General features: G+C 32.8%; 1 protein-coding gene across 5 annotated transcripts in view; it reads left to right on the top strand.

Moving 5' to 3' along the window:
* Nucleotides 1–5578: 5578 nt before the first annotated feature.
* The window catches only part of LOC128238336 (deleted in malignant brain tumors 1 protein-like), a 39896-nt gene continuing 24080 nt past the window's right edge, over nucleotides 5579–21394 (top strand). Inside the window, exons 1-6 of one of the 5 annotated variants that reach the window (XM_052954162.1) lie at nucleotides 5579–5670; nucleotides 8412–8534; nucleotides 14105–14252; nucleotides 14635–14798; nucleotides 17388–17535; nucleotides 18060–18226. In XM_052954162.1, coding sequence (XP_052810122.1) covers nucleotides 8465–8534; nucleotides 14105–14252; nucleotides 14635–14798; nucleotides 17388–17535; nucleotides 18060–18226 — 697 coding nt within the window. In that variant the 5' untranslated portion in view covers nucleotides 5579–5670; nucleotides 8412–8464. Of the gene's footprint in view, nucleotides 5671–6883; nucleotides 7533–8290; nucleotides 8535–14104; nucleotides 14253–14634; nucleotides 14799–17387; nucleotides 17536–18059; nucleotides 18227–21394 lie in introns of those variants that run through there. The other 4 variants (XM_052954163.1, XM_052954165.1, XM_052954164.1 and 1 more) reach the window with 4 other exon arrangements.

Here is a 21394-nt window from a genome sequence, read left to right as displayed (position 1 = left end):
ATATAGAGTCCTTAATGGCCTTAAAGATTGTAAAATAAGCCATTTCGCATCCAATCTTAGTTTGAAAGAAAGTTTAGATTTACAAATTCCCGGAATAAATATGAGTGTTTTAATATTGAGGATATTTTGTGACTTTAATATTTCAATTTCTGTCGCCTTCCTGTGCGCTAAGGGTTATACTCGACGTGTATGAATTCACTTTTTAGATGGCCTAGATAAAGACTTATGAAAAACAACAACACCTTATTATACAAGAGTTTCAATTCCAAATGTTTCAAATTTATACTAAAACTAAGTATAAGGTTACATAAGTATATACATGCAGAGTATTCTTTTGCCTACCTGAAGTATGCAAAATAAATTTATACAATACATTGATTATTGATAATGACTTTGAGCAGTTGTAACTAGTACTGTTTTATGCTGCTTGAAAAACAGTTTTGCATTTTATTAAGTAAATAACTAATAATTATTCATTTAAGTTGTATAAAACAAGCTTTTCCTAATAAAGATATATATATAAAAGGCGATAAACAGTTTTGACATTATTTCCCAAAATGACTTGATATTTTTGAATATTTTCAAAAGGAAATTAAATACCTACTTTGCATTTTTCATATATATCTTTCATTCATTGATTAAAATTTACCCATTCATGATTGAGCAGTAAACCCTTTAAAATTTTAGGAACAAATACAATATCCACTGGCGGTGAGCTTTGTTAACTTATAAGTCACTTCTCATATATCACTGAAATGATTTATAGCATAACATAATAAATATCCAAATTTAAAAGATTGAATAATTAATCCAAAACAAACAAAAACACCCTTTTCACCCAAAGTTATTTTCCCTTACACGTATAATTCTATAAAACTAAATATTATATAATTATTGTCTAATGAGACATTGAGTTTTATCTGATATCATTATGACTTTCTGCCAGTGAATACTAGATTATATTCAATGGTTCACAAGCCAACAGGTGTTTTATCATATGACAATCTAATTTTAAGATGCCAAACATGAAGTTAAAACTAAGAACTATGCCGAAAAATTATGATTTCATTAATATAATTCTTTGCTTAGATTAGTATTATAAGAAAACCTCAGTGAATACTAAATATATTTTGCTTTGTCGATTGCTGTATGGACCAATAAGAGACGTCTATGTATGGGTCAAATATATAGTAGTTACCCTTTTAAAATACTGTTCTCTTTATTGACTATCAGAGTTCCTATATTATCTATCAATTGTACAACATGCGTATTCTTACCTGTATATTTCTATATACATAACATTGTACACGTATGTCCTTTGTTAATTTGAAACATTCACTTAACCAGGTGTTTTATACCGTTGCCCATGTAGCATAGTTGATGCCCTGTGATACTGCTCTAATATTAATAACGGAGACCATGATAAGGGTTTTAAAACTGAATATACGTACTTGTGTAGATGACTGGTATTTAATATATTTACACGCATACTTTTTAAGATTACTATACCCGCTTAATTTTAATAATTATGCGTTTTCAGATGGATTTTGCAAGGAAAATATACGGGTCAAAGAATCGCGAAATCAGTGCTAGCGGGCAGTTGGGCGGGCCGTCGGATATAGTCAACAATTCTGCCTTTAAGTTTCATTCTCTGTCATAAATTCAATACCTTGAGTCCAATTGATATGAAACTTGGTCAGAAAAAATCTTTGAAAGTAGTATTTGAAAGTTTTAGAAAAAGCAATTCCCTTCATAAATTCAAAAGGTTTTAATCAAATTGTTATGAATAGTTAGAATAGCTGTCTGCATGTTGTCTTGAATAAGGTCAAAAACTTAACTGATACTTGCAAGTATATCCTGGCGTACATCTGTACGTGTGTTTGTGTATTGATGTGGAAATGAAAAAAACAATCGACCACTTGCCATTTGTAGGGTTTATTATACGCATCCAATTATACGCGGCCAATTATCACACAACGGCCCATTTTCGCCATGTATTGTCTTTTAAATCATTCCTTTTGTAGAAACGCATTTTTTGTCGCTTTGGGGAAAACAAAACATTCTTTGTTCCATCAGTACTACAGAAGGAAATTTGTTTATCTAAGGGTGTAGACAATGCAAAGACGTTCGAGTTGAATAAAGTATGGGGACATAACAGTTATTACATGAGTTTTCGTTTTTTATTTCCTATTGCAATGTTACAATTCAAAAGAGTTTATTAACACGAACATGCCAGACTAGTGGAGTGCTTAGTCAAGAATAATTTAGAGATATTTTAGTATGTTTCTGAATCATAACGCTTCCATAACTTTCTGTTTTTTTTTTTTCAAAGGCTGCACGACACAGTAAACGACACAACTTTGATCACATCGTAAGAATACAGGAGTGTCCACTTTAGGCTGCAATAGCTTTTTTTTAAGATCTTATCACATAATATAAACTTCAAATTTAATGTCTAGATTTTATCATATTCCCAAATCTTTAAAATGTTATGTGCACTAAATCAGTAAATCATATGTTTACTTTTTTATGCTTAACATTTGTGCTTTACAAAAAAATAAACACGTTAACAATGAAAATAATCTGTAATTGATATTACGAAACTATGGCAAAATACGATGAATAATGTTAAACAAACGACGCATAAATACCAGAAATACCATTTTAAAAAGAGTTTGAGCTATTGACACTTAAGTGTATTGGATATCGACCGTCTTTGCATAAAGTACAAGTCTTTACTGCATAAAACAAAATGTGGACGGGATTCATGTGACCCTCGCATAGATCTTTGCTGTGTAGAAAAGTTGATGAACGAGTTCGAATTCCGCAACCATTATTGCATACTAGTGCCCCTCGCATTGGTCTTTGATAAGCAGAAATGTGAATGAACGAGTTCGAATTGTGTCTTATACACCGCAAACATAATTGCATTAAAGAGATTATGCGAATCACTACTTGTACGTTGTCTTGTTCATTTTGAGTGCTATGTCATCCAGGTATGTTACAATTAAATCATTTTATGCAGTTGTCAGACAGTTTACTCGTTTAAGTGAACCTTGTTCACATCAAGTGCAACTTCCTTTTGTACGAGTGGCTACACGTGAAAAAAACAAGTAATGTTTCGAAACCCCTCTTACATCACTTGGGAAATTTATGACATAGTAAACATTGTAAATTTAATTTGTTTATTTAATACTGTTTTATAACATTTATCTGCCAACTTGCGGAAGACTGAAACATAAATCAGGGTTTCGCTTTCATCCACTTATGTTTGTTAACAATATGAAATGCAGTTTTATCTTTATTTCGCTCGCTTAAATATCTCTCGGCCGTAATCTCACAAACGCAATCTTAAATTACTTAACACCTTTATGAACGATATTATGACTGTAAGGAAATTCTATCCATTTCTTTTATGCTTTTGGATGAGTAATGAAGTTTTATAAGTGAAATAAAAACAGTAAAAATACAATTTTTCACTGCAAAGTATTGAGTGAAAATACCACCTTTTTTCAAAAACCATTGTAGTAGCTTTCCCTTTGCCAAACATAAACACGTTACGTTTAAACAAGCAATTGTTGCCAAAAATATACTTGGAATTCAAAAAAATAATTATAAGTTTAAACACAGATATAGGTTTTTAAGAAACATGGTTCTTGAACTTTAAATCTAAATATTCGAACAGTTGCTTTCAATCAAAACCAATTATAGACAAAAGCAACTGCTCGAACATTAATAGGATGCTATTTTAATATACCATCCTTCAGATATCTGTTTTAGGGCAACTGTTTGTCTCTGTAATACATAAAACGAAATTCTCGGAATACTCACAACTGATGATTTTTTACCCCAGACTTTGTCATCAACCAAGCGTAGTTCTCTTTACCGGGAAAACGACCTGTCCTTAAACGAATCAGTCTGGTCTCCGACAGTGAGGGATACCTACAAACCCATGAATCATGTAGCAAACTCTTAAACTAAGATAACCCGCAATTTGTTTTGTTAACACGTTCGACCTTTTAACTTTTCATTCAATAAATGGCGGCGTAGTAATTTATTTACGTATTTATGCCCAGTTTAAATATATAGTGCTTTCCTTATTTTTTGGAACATAGATGCATTAATAAAACTTCATTGATAAATATTCTTGAATTGTTTGCACTCGAGTGAATAATCAACTATAAATAAAATTTCGGATTACTTTTCTCACCAAACCGGAAACAATACAATTGACAGTTACGTCATCAGCTATAACTTTGCGTGGTAGTGGCGTAGAAAACACTCTTTTGAAAAAAGAGGTGATTTAGGAAAAAAAAATTAAATTTGATTTCAGTGTAAAATTGTACTTTCGTCACTCATGAACATATGTTTTTCTATGAGACTCGTGAAATAAAATACGATCTTACACTTATATCAACAGATATCCTCTATATATTGCTCGTAAACTTGTATCGTGTTTAATTTGACAAGCTTAATGCGTTTTTAGTTCAATCAAATTTGCATGCATATTTGTTGTTTCTGGTATGTTATAATAAAGACATTATTTCTATTGCCAATTTTTAACATGCTCGAATTGATCTTTTCTGAAAACGTCAATATAATATCACAAGCAAATTTAAGGCAAGATGTCTTTTCTCACTAACGATCTTAGTTTATCTCCAAACACCGCGTTGTTGTAGCGAAACAAGAGAAACGAAGTGGGCAGGAACTTGCATGCATGCGGGCAGAACTAATAGGAATACTAGACCCGTCTTTGTGCAAAAGGCATTCTCATGAGGTGTCTTTTTTTATCAACGTCATTCTGAAATATGTAAACAAAGGGGCAAACAAATGAGAAGGCGTGTCAACTCATGATTATGGTTGGCGACCAATCAATCTTTGGTCCCGTCATCAAATAAGTGTGATTGTTACCTTTTAGCTCCATTAAAATAATGTTAAAATTTGAAGCCTGGTGATTCCTTATAGTATTGCTAACACTTCAAAATAATTAACACCACGCCGAAATCGGACCGGCTACGCATACCATGTCATGTTCCCCACACTAAGGTTTTCCGACAAATGCAAATTAGCCAACGATTTGGGGAGTCAAGTCACGTCAAACACCGTGTATTCACTCATATAATCATAATGGCAAGTGAGGTATTTTACAAACTATATATCTAGCATGGCAGCAGTTATGAAAAATATTTCAACTTCACGTCATCATTGTTCAAAATTAAAACAAGTCTGCGAGCCCTGCATATGTAAAATGCCAACTTGGATTGTTTATATTCTGGAGTTTATATAGGAGGGCTTGAGAATGATTTTCTTCTTCATCCTTCTTTTCTGAAACAGATAGTTTGGATCGTATCAGTATTGGTAATAATTACAATATGTTACACATTGCATGATCCTTTAATTGTTTGTTGAATTTGCAATGTTTACATAGCATACTCAAGCATTACAATAGTAACATAGAGTCAGCTATTTTGTTACTAAATCTTTTATCTCAAATGTATTAAAGCACAATAAGACATATACACCGAACAAAGCAAACAAGGAAGTGAACAAAACCAAACAAAAACATGTACTAAGAGACAATAAGAAAATACGGATGTTATATTTGACAATCAGATCAAAAGTAAATGAAATGTGATACAATTAAAGGAAACTTACATTTGAAGTGTGCAGGTAGAACTAATTTTATGTTTATGCGCTACTTAAAGAAAATAATTAAATTACTAAATAACCTCGAAATGTAATACAAAACAAATTCTATTTGAACGGAAGCTGATATTTACAAATACAAAATTGATATTGATTGATCCCTCGAATTAATAAGCAGCCTGAAAATATTTTAAGATAAAATGTCCAAATTCAATGTTTTATACGATCTTAATGCGTTAATTGTTTTTATATAATTACATTCATTTGATGTTTCTGTGGAAGGCAAAAATAATCAAATTAATTGTAATGATGTAACTGTTCTACAAGAAGAAAGAAAGAGTACAAGTTTCAAATTATCATAGACGTTAAGTGATTTTAGATCTTTTATCTAAACTTGAAAATTTTGCAATTGAAATTACTGTAAAAGTGATTTGATGTGTTTATTCCCTTAAACTTTAACTCAACTATGAAAAGATAATGTTTTAAACCTGCTCCGCCGAGAAGACGATGTTTAAATGTTTAAAGCCATTCAGTGCATTAATGATTCAGACCAGTCGTCACTATGAAGACAATATTTTAATGATAACGAACATTCTACGCCCTTGAGACAGTGTATGAATGCTTATTTATCACCGTAAACACAGAGTATTAATGATCACCGTGTAGGCATTATTTTAATGATCATCGTGAATACAGTGTATTATTGATCACCATGAACAATATGTTTAATGATCGCCGTGAAGACAGTATATTAATGATCACCGTGAAAACAGTGTATTAATGATCACCCTGAAGGCAGTGCATTAATGATCAACTTGGAGACAGTGTATTAATGATCACCGTAAAGACAGTGTATTAATATACACATTGAAGACAGTGTATAAATGATCGCCGTAAAGACAGTGTATTAATGATTACCGTGAAGACAGGGTATTAATGATTACAATAAAGGCAGTGAATAAATGATCACCGTGAAGACAGTGTTTTAATGATCACCTTGAAGACAGTGTATAAATGATCACCATAAAGACAGTGTATTAATGATTACCGTGAAGACAGTGTATTAATGATCACCATGAAGACAGTGTATTAAAGATCACCATGAAGACAGTGTATTAATGATCACCGTGAAGACAGTGTATAAATGATCACCGTAAAGACAGTGTATAAATGATCACCATAAAGACAGTGTTTTAATGATCACCGTGAAGACAGTGTATAAATAATCACCGTAAAGACAGTGTATAAATGAACACCGTTAAGACAGTGTTTAAAATATCACCGTGAAGACAGTGTATTTATGGGAACCATGAAGACAGTGTATTTATGGGCACCATGAAGACAGTGTATTTATGGTCACCATGAAGACAGTGTATTAATGATCACACAGAACACAATATATTAATGGTCACCATGAAGACAGTATATTAATGATGATCATGAAGACAGTGTATTAATGGTCATCATGAAAGCAGTGTATAAATGATCGCCGTGAATACAGTATATTAATAATCACCATGAAGACAGTGTATTAATGATCACCGTGAAGACAGTGTATCATTGATCACCATGAAGACAGTGTATTAATGCCCACAATGAAGAAAGTGTATTAATGCGCACAATGAAGAAAGTGTATTAATGATCACCGTGAATAAAGTGTATTAATGATCACCGTAAAGAGAGTGTATCAATGCTCACCATAAAGACAGTGTATTAATAATTAGCATGAAGACAGTGTATTAGTGATCACCGTGAATACAGTATATTAATGATCACCATGAAGACATTGTATTAATGATCACCGTGAAGACAGTGTATTAATGAACACCATGTACAGTATAAATGATCACCATGAAGACAGTGTATTCATGGTCACCGTGAATACAGTAAGTTAATGATCACAATGAAGACAGTGTATTAATGAAAACCATAAAAACAGTGTATCATTGATTACCATGAAGACAGTGTGTCACTGTTCAGCGTAAATACAGTGTGATTAGTGATTACCGTGAAGACAGTGTATTAATGATCGCCGTGAAGTATATCATTGCAGTGAAGACAATGATTTTTTTATGTAGACTAGTCCTTGTAACAAAGACAGTGTATCAGTTATTAATATCAGTATACACCATGAAAATTAATGTTTTTGAGTAATACCATTCTTCGACCGTGTATTAATGATTAAGACCAGTCTTCACTATGATTACCGTGTATTATTGATTAAGACCAATCTCAACAGTAAAGACATGTATTAAATATTAAGATCAGTATCCCATTATCCGTATATTATTGCTTAAGACCATCCTTTGTCATGATGACCGTGCATGAATGATTAAGACCAGTATTCGCTATGAAGACTGTAAAATATCAATCAAATCCATGCTTCACCGTTTAAGATGTAGTCAAATCTTTTCAATGAAGACCGTGTATAAATTATAAAGACCAGTCTTTGCTTTACGTGATAAATAAATAGATAGAAAGAGATTAAAAGCAAGAGGAAGTTAAATCTAAACTTAACATATTTCAAACATTTCATTATAAAAGAAGCCTGGCTTGATATAAACGTTTTTTTTTAATATATTGGCATGTCATAATGGTCATATAATAGCTTCCTTATTTACTTCATAAATGAACGAAACGAGCTGGAGTGTACGAGCTAGACCATAAATTGTCTCATGAGCGTATCATGAACATACAAGGACATATATGTGAAACAGTTTTATATTAGATACAATATCCATAATTAATAAGTAATTCTACTTCAGAATGGTGTGAAACTGCTCTATTCCTCTCTTCCACCGATGATATTTAATTCACCATGGGAACTGTTGCGTTTTGGAAGCTGTTAATGATAAAGATTATTTTTATTCCGTGTACAGACTGTCAAGGTAAGACATAATCTTTTTTTTTTTGCTTTAGTATAATTTCACGAATAAAACTCATGTAGCAAAAATGAACACAAAACATGTTTAAGTAAACAATGGATGTCGATAAAAGATATCAAAACAGTTGCAATAAAAATAATATGATTATGTAATACATAACTGAAAAAGCATTTAATTTGTGAAGAATGAAATTTGCAATCATAGGATGTTACTTAGCCCACCAATAAGTCACAGTTGCTTAAAACAGGTCCATCAATTGTAAACATGATTTTGCAACGTCTTACTAGACCAGAATACAGACACATTCACAACTTAAAATGGTTTGTTGAACCATATTTAACAAATTACTGAAAATTAATGCTTAATTAGCCAATCGAAATCGTCAAAAGCTTATAAATCAAATACAAGTCCATATTACTTCAAAATATAAAAGGAGCTTATTTCCTATGAGTCGTATTTTCATTATCAGACTTGAATTTTTTCTTCAAATATTTTATTTTTTCAAATCATTTGGAAGGAGAGAATAGCATATACTAGTTGCTTTTATTTTTAATAATGTTTTTCTTTATTTGTTCCCAGTTTTAGTACCATGATGCTTTTTATTATTAAACTCTATGATCACACAGTTTTAAACCTTTTATTTTATAAGGCAGACTGTGTGTGATGTTTTTTTTTTGTTTCAAACGATGACTGCATCGTATCTTTGAAAAGTATTTGCATTAGGTGCTCTGAATTGTTTCCCTCCGTCTGCAGATAAAGTTGGGATCTCTAATCATTGAAGTACTTGGGGTTTACCATTCCGTTTTGTTTTATTGATAAGTTTCCTCAAGTTAATGCATACTTTGATAAGATTTACCTTTTGCGTTTTATCTTTATTAAGAATTGTTGGGATAAGAGTGAGGTTTGTGCACATAAACTGGTTTATACCCCCAGTAAATTTATATTTTACTTACCGTTCCAAGGCGGTACCTAACAATTCTTGATAAACATACCAATTATATATATATATATATATATATATATATATATATATATATATATATATATATATATATATATATATATATATATATATATATATATATATATATATATATATTATATATGCACTGTGCTGTTTGTAGAGTTTTGTGCTGTTCTATGTTTCTTGTTTGTTATTTTGTGTTCTTTGTCTTTGGCGTTTGCCCATTGCCACTAAACCGGGTTTATGTTGAAACTTTTTGCTACTGAGCATGTTTCTGTAGCTTTTTGCATATATATTGAAGGAGTAAACATGGATAACATGGCTTTAAAGAATGAAAGTTATCCTTAAGACCATTGTATTTGTGTATGTAGTGTAAGTTTGTCTATGGTGTTTGTTTTTGTGTGTGCAATATTAATATGTTTGTGTTTCAAGTTCATTGTTGTTGCATTTAGCCCTTGCAAAGAGCCCCTCTCTGAATTTTCCTCTCACCATTTTTTTCAATATAATAGAATTGTGGTGGATTCTATTTTGAATAAATTACAATTTGTTCATTGTACCAACCGCTTTTTCTAAACAGGGATTACGATTAAATATTCGACTAATGAACTTGTCCATGTATTTTTCATTGTATTACAAATGCGAAGTGTGTGATGAGGAATTTATGAAACTAAGTCAATTTCTTTATCATCGTCGTGTACAAAACAATTGGCCCTTCACGTGTTACTGAGTGAAAGAAGTCGTGTACACGAAGATATAACCTGGATTGGCATATGAACAGACACGATGAAGAAAACAACAAACACTATCCTGAATGTATAATACACGGTCCAGATAAACTATCTACACATTAAAAGACTGCAAACTGTTTTGAAAGCTGAAAACTATTTTCTGGTTTTCGATTACATTACAGTATTAATACCTACAACCGATTGGATGCGGCTTTCGATTGGATTTCCCAGCAACGTTAGAATTATTTCACGCCACTCTTTGACTGTTGATATGATATCTTCTGAAATAAAGCGTGTTCTAAAATCTTACGAACAGTTTTTTGTTGATGAAATATTTCATAGAAATTGTGCACTTTCAATCACATTACGGGATTTGACGTAAACAGAAACCTCATGTGAAAAACGGATACACATTGTTTTGCCCGCGCCATAGTGACAACCATAGCTAGACTCGAAAAACACCCGCAGTGGGGTAGTATACACAAAATGAGACAACTTCAAATTATTATGGCCGTTGACGTATACAAGAAAGCGGGAGTTCCCATGCAAAAAAATGAGAAATTGAAGAAGTGAAACGTTTTCAATATATGCTGTCAAACTATGTTTTGTCTGAATATTTATGCGAAAAACTACAAAAACAAGCTCAGTAGCAAAAGGTTTTAACATAAACACGGTTAAATGGCACTGGGTTAACACCAAAGACATATAACATATAATCACAAACAAGAAACATGGAAGAACAGCACAAAACTCCACATGCAGCACAGTGCCTACATACTATATATAAAACACCAATTTAATGTTATCATTTACGAAAGCCCAGAAGGTGGCCTTCCTATATATGTATACTACAAAGACAAACATTTTAACGTTATTACTTAGATGGAAAGTTTCTTGAACATGTTCTACCAAGGAAAACCATGCGTGTGTGTCTTTTGTCATCATTTAAACACATGTGTGAGGAAAAGTGGTGATTTTGTGATAACAGTCATTCTGAGAACGAGTTTTAAAATGTATTTGAAGAACATTGAGGATGGTTAATTCACTTGTAAAGTTCATTTTAAATGCAACTGACTGCAATCGAACTATCAACCTAAAGAGTCATTAAAAGACATATGAATATCATGAACAATATTGTTAAATTTCATTTAAGAACATTTATGCTACATACAGCCGATTGTTGCGGAATTGAAAACAAGCGAAAAAATGCAATTAGAAAGAAAGCTTTATATATATGTAATGACTTTGAATGACGTTTTTCGCTGTGATGCTGAATACTCACCAAGTAAAAACTATGTTGATAAACTTATTTCAACATCAACTCACTTCACAGTGCACTGAGAATCTCAAATTGATTTGATCATTATTAAATACACTTCTCAGGTTATTACCAGCTTCGTGGCAGATCCCTTTGTTCCCGACTGAATACGCGTCCACTGTCCTGTCGTTATAGTTCTTATATTTAATAAAGTAAAATGTCTCAAATTTAAAAGACACATATAGCTGTAAAGGGTTAATGTTTCCCAGCGCTACTGGAGTTGATTGAATTCCGGGTGCTGCTTCGTGATAGATCATTTGCCAAGGGAGATCCTGAGGAACCGGGGGCTTCTCTGACATCAGGGTAGCCAGGAGGCCTCTATCAATATATACATGTACAACAAATAACTGTTGCCAAGAGGCAGGCCGCTCCTGGACGCTAGCGAGACAATCATCACTACACACTATATCAATGTCATTTATTTCGTTGCGTTAATTAGCCTTGGCTCACTAGAATGGCCTTAAAATATTGTTAGTGATTGCAAAATATTTGTGCTGTCTTGTCTTCTTATGATGTTTTGATAAACATTAACGCAGGTTTTAATTGTCAGGTATTCAATTCCCCTTCTTTCTTCCTTCCAAAATCTATTCATCCATAAATCCATCTATCTATCCATCCATTTATTCATCCGACCCTTGATTTGCGGTGCACATGTATGTTTTTGTTTATTTGGGTAGCATAGACCCCCAATAAATAAGCTCTTTCCGCCCTCGAGAAATTCAAGATGATGTCTGAAATCGGCGCCAGTAGATTCAAATGTACAACAGTCGTACCTATATCGATTTGAACAGTTGCAGGCTTTAAAATGAGAGTATATGCAATTGCATATCAAAAAAATCTAGCAGATCACTAATATTCAAAATGTCGTCTAGAAGGTTGCCAAATGTAAACTAACTGAATTCAATGTTAAATGAATTTCGAAATTCTACAAAATTAATACGGAGTTATGCACATTTTGATATCGTGTGCAGGGGAGCTGCCAATTAAAGTGGGTATTAGTAATTACACATGTTTTGTATATGATAAAACATTCAATTTAAGGTTAATACACCTTTTGAGATCAAAATGGCCTCGCTAAAACGCTTCATTAAATTCAAACATGAAGTGACAACTTTTATCTGTTCATTTTCAGCATCAGGGAAATGAAATATTGAATAAGTTCTTAGTTCAGTGCATACGACTTAATGGAATCATTTTTATATTTGATTTAGTGATTTGTTCAGACTCAAATCGGCAGAAATTACTTAGTCGGAAGTAAGAAATGATAATTGCCCAGGGTTCATTGTTATGATGCAAGCCGTGATATCGTATATAACAAAAGCCGGTTGTTATCGGCACGTGAATTTACTGAATAAGGCGAAAACACACGTGATAAACTGACGAAACACTCATTTTATCTAAAAATATCCATAAAGCAATGTGCTTTTTTTAACTGAATTTAAAAAGCCACAGCCATCTCAAGAATATTCATGAATTATGAGTTAAGCTTAAGACACACATAGCTTTTGTATTGTTTTTTGTATTGAAAAATATTGTTCAGTTAAACCGCCATGCAGGACCACGATGTCAATAGGTCGAAGATCAATACCACACTAAGGGTCACTTGTCAAAATGTCTTGTGTTTTGGCCTGTCCGGACTGTAACATGTCTGTGGATTAGGGGATTTAGAACCTACTTGGCACAAATGTTTACCAAGCCAAAAAGTCGGCGCTTCGATTGAAAGATCCAGGTCAAATGCCAAGATCAAATTTGGTCAAGATTCCTTATATGTTGGGCTCTAACTTGGCAGTGCACTGGGAGATGGCGAAAATGATCCCATGTTACTAAGTCTAATATCACTTTAAGGGTCATTGGTACAATTTCCTAGTATTTGGCTTGTTTGAAATTCTCGTTACGTAGTCAAAGTCAAATGCAAATGAACCGGTAAAAGTTCCATAAACATAAACATACTTTGATATCATTTCAATAGCCTTTCACATAACTGTAATTATTTCAATTTAGAGACGGATTTGACATTGTTGGCGATTTGACAATGCTCTAGTCTTAACAAAGGGAACCATCTAGAACAAGCCATTACCATCTCGTGCTAACCTAACACTAGTTCAGTTTAGTTTAAACATATTTATTTTACAACGATTGTAAAACAAGTCATTACAACATTATTTTATCTCCTCTCGTTGGCAAGACTTTATGCGAAACTATGGTCTTGTGTTACAGGGGACACCGGGGTGCCAAGAAGAAACCCAATATTTCAGCTAGGTGACCACATACCAAACTCACATGCGCTTAGGCCGGGAATCGAACCCGAGTCGTTTCGGTGAGGAACGAGTGCGCAAACCACTGAACCAGTTCAGTGTGTCCACTAAATATGTTTTTGGAACATGGTCAGGAGGTCCATTTAAATCTATAAATTCTCATAGCCATGCTAAAACGTTTTTTGTTCATTTTTCATGCCCTATCGTCACCTAGCTCTTTTCGATAACATAACGGCACACGTTGGGTTTCGCGGAAGATGTTTTTGACGCCATAAAAGCCACGTTAGAAATGAAATTCTTAATTTTAGGGTCAAGTGCTATTAGACTGCGTAACGGTACAACGCAGTTAGAAGGTCGTGTGGAAATATATCACAATGGAGTATGGGGTACAATCTGTGATGATGGAACAAGCAAAAACTTTGCCAAGGTCGTATGTCGACAGCTCGGATATGCTACGTAAGTTATTTTGCTAAAAAGGTTAATTATTAAGAGCAAACAGAATTGTTGAAGGATTTTTGGTTAAGGTTATGTCGATGTTTTTTTTTCTCCTTTGTTCTGTTTTATTTTTCTCTACTTAATTACCTTTTCATGCAAAAAGTTCGCAATTTCTTGGCAGTATGGGATACAAAAATAACAAAGTGAATAGATATCTTCATTTAATCCAATCCATGAATAGGAGAAACGTGTGTGCTTTTGCAGTGCTTGAGTTACGATCTTTACATTTCATACACAAACAAATCTTAATCAGTTGCAAATATCATGAAATGAAAGGGTAATAATCAGAAAGGGTGTCTTTCTAGAGTAGATAAATGTTTTTATTAGACTTGTTCAATTACAGTGAAAATGTGTCAGTACGTACGGGTGCCTATTTTGGTGAAGGCAGTGACCCGATTTGGCTAGACGATGTTACTTGTCAGGGAAACGAGACTATGATCGATGCGTGTACGTTCAGACCATGGGGAGTGCACAACTGCAAACATGGAGAAGATGTCGGAGTTACATGTACTTGAAAAACTATTTATTTCTCCTTTTTTAAAGAGTTCAATATAAACATGTATATTATAATATGAACGATATAATATGGACGATAAGTATGTTCCTTTTTGGGGAATTCCTTTTTCAATCCCTGAATGCATGTCATAAATGGGTGCGGCTTATGGAAAATACTGCTGATGTATTTTACAGATTGATATTTAATGGATACAAAAGACTAAAGAAAAAAAGGCATATTGCAATGTAGTTGAATATAGAATAAGGAACTATAAGGAGAAAAAAATAAGGAGTAAGGTAAAAGGAACTCACTTATCGTCAATCATTATAATAGTAAAGTACATACATAAATCAAGCCTAAACAGCATTCATGCGCAATAAAAAAATATATTCAAAACAGCAAGTTCAAACGAGAATGCATATCAAAGGGAAATATATTAAAGGGAATAACAGGGAATGCGTTTGGTTATTTAACAATGCAAGCCTTAAGTAGTAAATAATTTAGGAGCATTTATGACCATAAGGATGTCAAAATAATCCCATATTAAACATATTAACATTTTCACGAAAGCGAAAGCAATATCTTTGAAAGCAATATTCATGATAATATCATTAACTAGTAGTCTTAAGTTGGGAATGCATGTAGTCCAAATGGTGTACTCCAAAGTGTACGAAAAGGGAGAGTGTGTATTTTATTTCTGCATTGGCTTTAACATTTGGTCTGAAATCATCATACTTTTATCGTTAGGATTGAAGAACTATTCATTAATGTAATTATAAAGCATCTATACCATACCAAGCTCATTAAGGCGTGGAAGATGTCTGCCATAATTAAACAAAACAAAATGAACGTTTATTTTCAAATAGACTTCTTTTCTATGCTTTAAGAACAAACTTTAGACCTCTATTTATAGTTTCTGATTAGTGATTCTGACGACTTATCACTTTGAGAGGCATTTAAATACATACATATATATATATATATATATATATATATATATATATATATATATATATATATATATATATATATATATATATATATGTATATATATATATATATAGGTAAAAATCGCTCATATCCAAGATCCGTCGACCTTCATATTTTAGAGAAGAACTGTCAAAAACAAATTTATTCTTAAATGACTTCAGTAAAAACATTCTAAGTTGAATTCACTCTTTGGTTAATTTAACATAGAAACCCTATACAACTGAATATTGTTTTTGAATATAATATATTGTTTTAACCTCCTAAAATGATTTTTTTGCTGTCATTTTGGACCCAAACCCTTTCTACTCCTTCAAGTTTTAAAAAAATCTATGTATGAAATATATTTGGTCAAATTAAATATTCTTTCAAATATCTGTAGTTTAAAAACAATATGAAATAAGCAACAACAAAAAGCCTCTTTCATCTCATGCTTATAACCACTTTTTGCGTGCTTTATGATATTTCACATCTTTTAAATATCATTCGTCCTAGTTACGAATGGAAACCCACGTGATTTTTGGTAAAGTACTCGACTAAAAATGTAAACAAAAGGTCTCGATTCAGGTAGGTTTTTTTAAAGATAATTTTCTTAATATAAGTATATTTATTGTCATATAACGACCATAAACCCTGCAATAAAGAGCACTTTCCACGGTAATAGAGAACTATCTATAAAATCCTCAACTATTTTTGAAAATCTTGACCAACTGATTGCTCGTTCAAAAACTTCAGCAAAGTACACGGTTCCTGACAAATCTATTACTAAAACTGGGGTTAGCCGTAAGAAGTTCATACTATACTAATATTTTCATTAAGTATTATGCATTTTGTAGGTTTCAGAAGTGTTTGTCTTATTTATAATAGTTATTTCAAATGGGAAAATCAGCAAAAACAAAATTGATTAAGTTCACGGACAATTTAGAGTTGATAAAGTACACAAACGTTTTCCACCCTTTAATGCATATCCTTATTATTTGACATACAGTCACCACTCATGTCAATCTCTTGTTTTTCAATCTCAGGTGTTAATAGTCTTTTACCGAAGAACCCCACCCATCACCCTCCTCACCCCTCCCCCTCCTCAAAACATCCCTTGAATATCAGTTTTATGATAGCAAAAGCATATTTCTATGGGTTCACGGAGTGCCTCAAGCCTCACAGGGGCGCATTTGCAAACTGTCTCCTGTAGTATCTGTTGACCCAAAAGGTCCCCAGCAGCTCTCTATATCCCTGTATATGTTGTTAGAGTCAAGCCCACTAATTATCCAACAATCACCAGTCGAGCTCTACAAAAGTCATCCAGAGCTCATTCAACCAAATGTGGCTACCATCAGTCCAAATCTGACATACAGATACCACTGACTGACTGTTCTCAAGTCCATTGTGTATCCAAAAATCATTTCGTCAATCTTTATCTTTCAAAAAATACAATAAAGATGCCCTATGAAACTGAAGCAATTACGCATGCTGCTTTATGACACTTCTCGTCTTTGTTTGCTAGTGCATTCGTCTAAATGGTGAGCGCGAACATGCACTTGTTATGTGCCTTCTTGACATTCTAAAATCCACGTTAAAATTGAAATTCAAATTGTTTTTTTTTTCTTTTTTAGGTACAAGTAATATAAGACTACGTAACGGTACAATGCAATCAGAGGGTCGCGTGGAAGTATTTTACAATAAAATATGGGGTACGGTCTGTGATGATGGAACAAACATAAAGTTTGCCAAGGTTGTATGTCGACAGCTCGGATATGCTACGTAAGTTATATTGCTAAATAGGTAAATGCTAAAAACACTAGAAAACAGTTGAAATATTTATAAGTTAAGGATTTGTTTTGTTTGCTTTAACATTTGTCTTCACTCTAATCACTTATTCATGCAAAACGTTCCAAACATTATTGCCAGTAAAGGATACACATATAACAATGTGAACATGGGATCAGCATTAATTTCAACCCAGGATTCGGAATCAAATGTGTGTCTTTATGCTTTGAGCATTTGGAGTGATTGTGTTACAAAAGTTCCTTCATAAGGTATCAAATCAAATTAAACATATTGTTAACATCTTAATCAGTTGCAAACATTATGAAAAAAGTTCAATATTCAGATAGAAATCATTTCTAAAGTAGAAATATGTATTTATAGGACTATTTCAACTCCAGTGCCAATGTGGCGCAAGTCTTAATTATTTGCAAATATCATGAAACGAAAGGGTTAATAATCAGAAAAAAAAGCTTCCTAGAGAAGAGATATGTTTTTCCATCAGACTTGTTCAATTACAGTGAAAATGTGACAGTTCGTACGAGTGCCTATTTTGGTGAAGGCAGTGACCCGATTTGGCTAGATGATGTTACCTGTCAAGGAAATGAGACTATGGTCGATGCGTGTACGTTCAGACCATGGGGAAGTCACAACTGCAACCATAATGAAGATGTCGGAGTTACATGTAGTATATATATATCCCCTTTTATTTCTCCATTTTTGATATCTATATAAAAATATATATAATGATGATCATATAAGCATAAGCAAATTATCACTGCATCATTTGTTAATAGTCAATGTTACTGTAATTTGATGAAAAAGGGATATAAGGCTTGAGAGTTATGGAAGGTTGCTGCATCCTGTTCTTTTTTGGAAGCACCCGCCATGAAGAGCAAGATCGGCAACCTCCTGCCTTCATAGAATTAAAAGCTTAGATTAGTCAAATATTGAATTTGTTTTGATACGAACTTTTTATTAACATGATTATACATACACACAGGCTTTACAAATGTGGCACTTGAAACTTATAGTACCTCAATTGGACATTATACCTAACTGTCACATTCAAAATGTTAAAATGTTAAAATTCTTCACAGCTAAATAAGGGGAGCCCTTTTGTCACATGGAAACCTGTCTCTTTTCTGTGGCTCCCTGTTTTTCTTAAACCTGGCTAAACCCCTAAGATGTTTGTTTCCATAGTCACAGTTAATTATCACTTTCTAATTCCTACAGTTTTCTTAGACTGAGAAATCATGTCATTACTTATTTCTGAATGACAAACAGTAGTCCAAACAAACAGCTCTAAAAAGTTAATTAACAGATTATGCAGTTTTTTATGCTTTGGTTGAGATTGTCTAGGGCACACTGTCTTTATCAATGTCAAATCTGCTGTATTCTCGATCTTGTCATGTTAATACCGCTGCCATTCAAGATCCATCCCCTTGATGCAGATTTTGGAAAGGAGTTCAGATTAAACAACTGCTCTGGTTTTTATCAAGGTAAACTACAATATATCCGATGCAGCAAACCTGCAGTGCACAAAGCCAGGCCTGTTTGCTGAAAGTATGGATTGATAGAAATATTGTCTTATTCAGTCATATTTTGACATCACAAAAAAGCTAATATAAAGATCAAGATATCATGCAAGTGTTTGACAATGTGATGAGTTACTTGACTAGTTAAAATAGCGTTTATTTTTTAAACAATGTTGGAAAATTGAAATGTAATGTAGAAAATACATACTTATGAAAGTTCACATATACATACTTCCTCTGGCAACATGTATGCAAAGTTGTATTTTATCAATTTCAACAGTAATTGAGTTATGGCCTAGGTTATTTTTATTAAGTAACTGACAACAACAAAAAGGCTACCTCTTAATTGAATACTCTTGAAAATCTAAGGCTATTCTGTTAGGTGAGTATTTTCAACTTTAAAGTAATCTACTTTAGGGATTAATGTGAAAATTGTATTATCTACCTGCTTGTCCATAGACCAAAGTGCTTTTCTTCTCAAAACCATGGTACTTTAAGTAGTAGTGATCATCATGCTCACAGCAGTGTCTGCTCCCTTTCCCGTCAATTCAGTCTCATCAAACAAATAAAATGCTTGTTATCCTGCAACATTTGATAAACATCTTTATTTTGTAAAATCTAAAATATTGCATGATTTCAAAATATAATGTGGAAACTAGTAAATTATTCTGTATAACACAATATGTCTTATGATTACGTATTACAAGGTTGTCATGTGTGCAACCACAAATCTTCTCAGTGCTTGGAAAAAACGGACAATTAACAACCGTTTATTAATTTGTGAACTAAATTTATCAATTACTAAAATGTACATGAATGCTCTGCACATACTCAGAACTACAATGACACCGCATTTCTGTCAAGTTTTGAACAATATAGGACCAGTCTGTTTGGCATGACGGGTGAAGAAGACTGGCAGGGCTATGTCCCAACTGTAATGGAGGGCGTCGGGCAGGGAACATGGATATTGTGCTGAAATAAGATAGCAATATGAAGCATATTAATAAAGTTATGTAGTGCAATGTGATCTGTGGTCAGTTCATCATTGTTGTAATCAAAACGCATTAACAGGCAACAATTATCTACAGTGTTGTCATGGTCAGGTTGAGTGTTCCTAGTAAATAAAGGTCATTCGGAAGATACACAAATCCTAATTAAAATGTCATCAGTGTCGTTGAAAAGTCCATCGGGAACACTGTACTACAAAAACAAATGACTCGATATGATAAGAAATTTATATAATTAAACAAATTTATTCATTATTATGGACAATGTTGTATGAAAATCAAATAAAACCGCCTATTTAACCCATTTGTTTACTTCCGGGAATATGACAATTAACTAATATGTTCGTCTTTTATTGTATCATTCTAACATTATAAAGCTTAATATTAAATTTATACAACTGCAATGATATTTATCTGTCAAAACTCGACAGAAGCATCCTCGAAAATCAGCAAATGTAGACGAAAAACGTAAATGTTTCAAAATTTCTCGTTTCAATTACCAACCAAAAATTACGTATTTTATTATGAAGGGAGATAACCTTGTTGTTTTTATAACTCGTCACCATCGGTAACATCGTTGTCGGAGAATTTGGATATTTTATGGATGCGATTTTAACATTTGTTTTACGTTAATTTTAATAAATCTAACAAAGAAATGGTGATTTTTACCAATTAAAGTCAGTGAAATAAATCAACAAAACTTAATACACGTTACGTTTGATGATTAATGTCATTTGTCAAGTGTTTACATCTAGTTGACTTCTTTATTTTTATCAATTTTTACAATTAAAACTACTTTTAATACTAATAATAAGATTTATATAATGTAATGATACTATTGAAAGCTAACTTAAATATACATCAAAAGCAATATGCCAATACATAGCAACGTATAGACGAATGTATCGGTAATGAACGCAACTAAACGAATGGAATAAAAAGGGAACCAGTAAGTATTGTTATTTTGCCACCGCAATACCTTATCGCAACGGAAACCAACTGCTGATAAATTTCTTATCCACGGGTTAGCACTCTCGCGACTTTTGCTATGGTAGCAGTCAACAGATGTTTTAGACAAAACTAGGTCCGCGTTAATCACTCATTCACGATCATGTGGGTTTGATTGGGCGTTACCCGGAATAAGGAATTAATGGTGTTAGGGGCGCAGCTTAAGGAGATACGAATTTACAACGGTCAGACAACATAAAGTTAACAATAATATGACTAGAAAATATTTTTTATTTATATTTTTTTATGTTCAGTAACTTTTCCATGAAATGATGTGTTGTTGTTTTTTGATATTTTAATGCT

Source organism: Mya arenaria, chromosome 6, assembly GCF_026914265.1.
Source record: "Mya arenaria isolate MELC-2E11 chromosome 6, ASM2691426v1".
Classification (NCBI taxonomy): Eukaryota; Metazoa; Mollusca; class Bivalvia; order Myida; family Myidae; genus Mya; species Mya arenaria.
The sequence above is the reverse complement of the archived record's forward strand: the minus strand, read 5'-3'. Positions and strand labels throughout refer to the sequence as shown.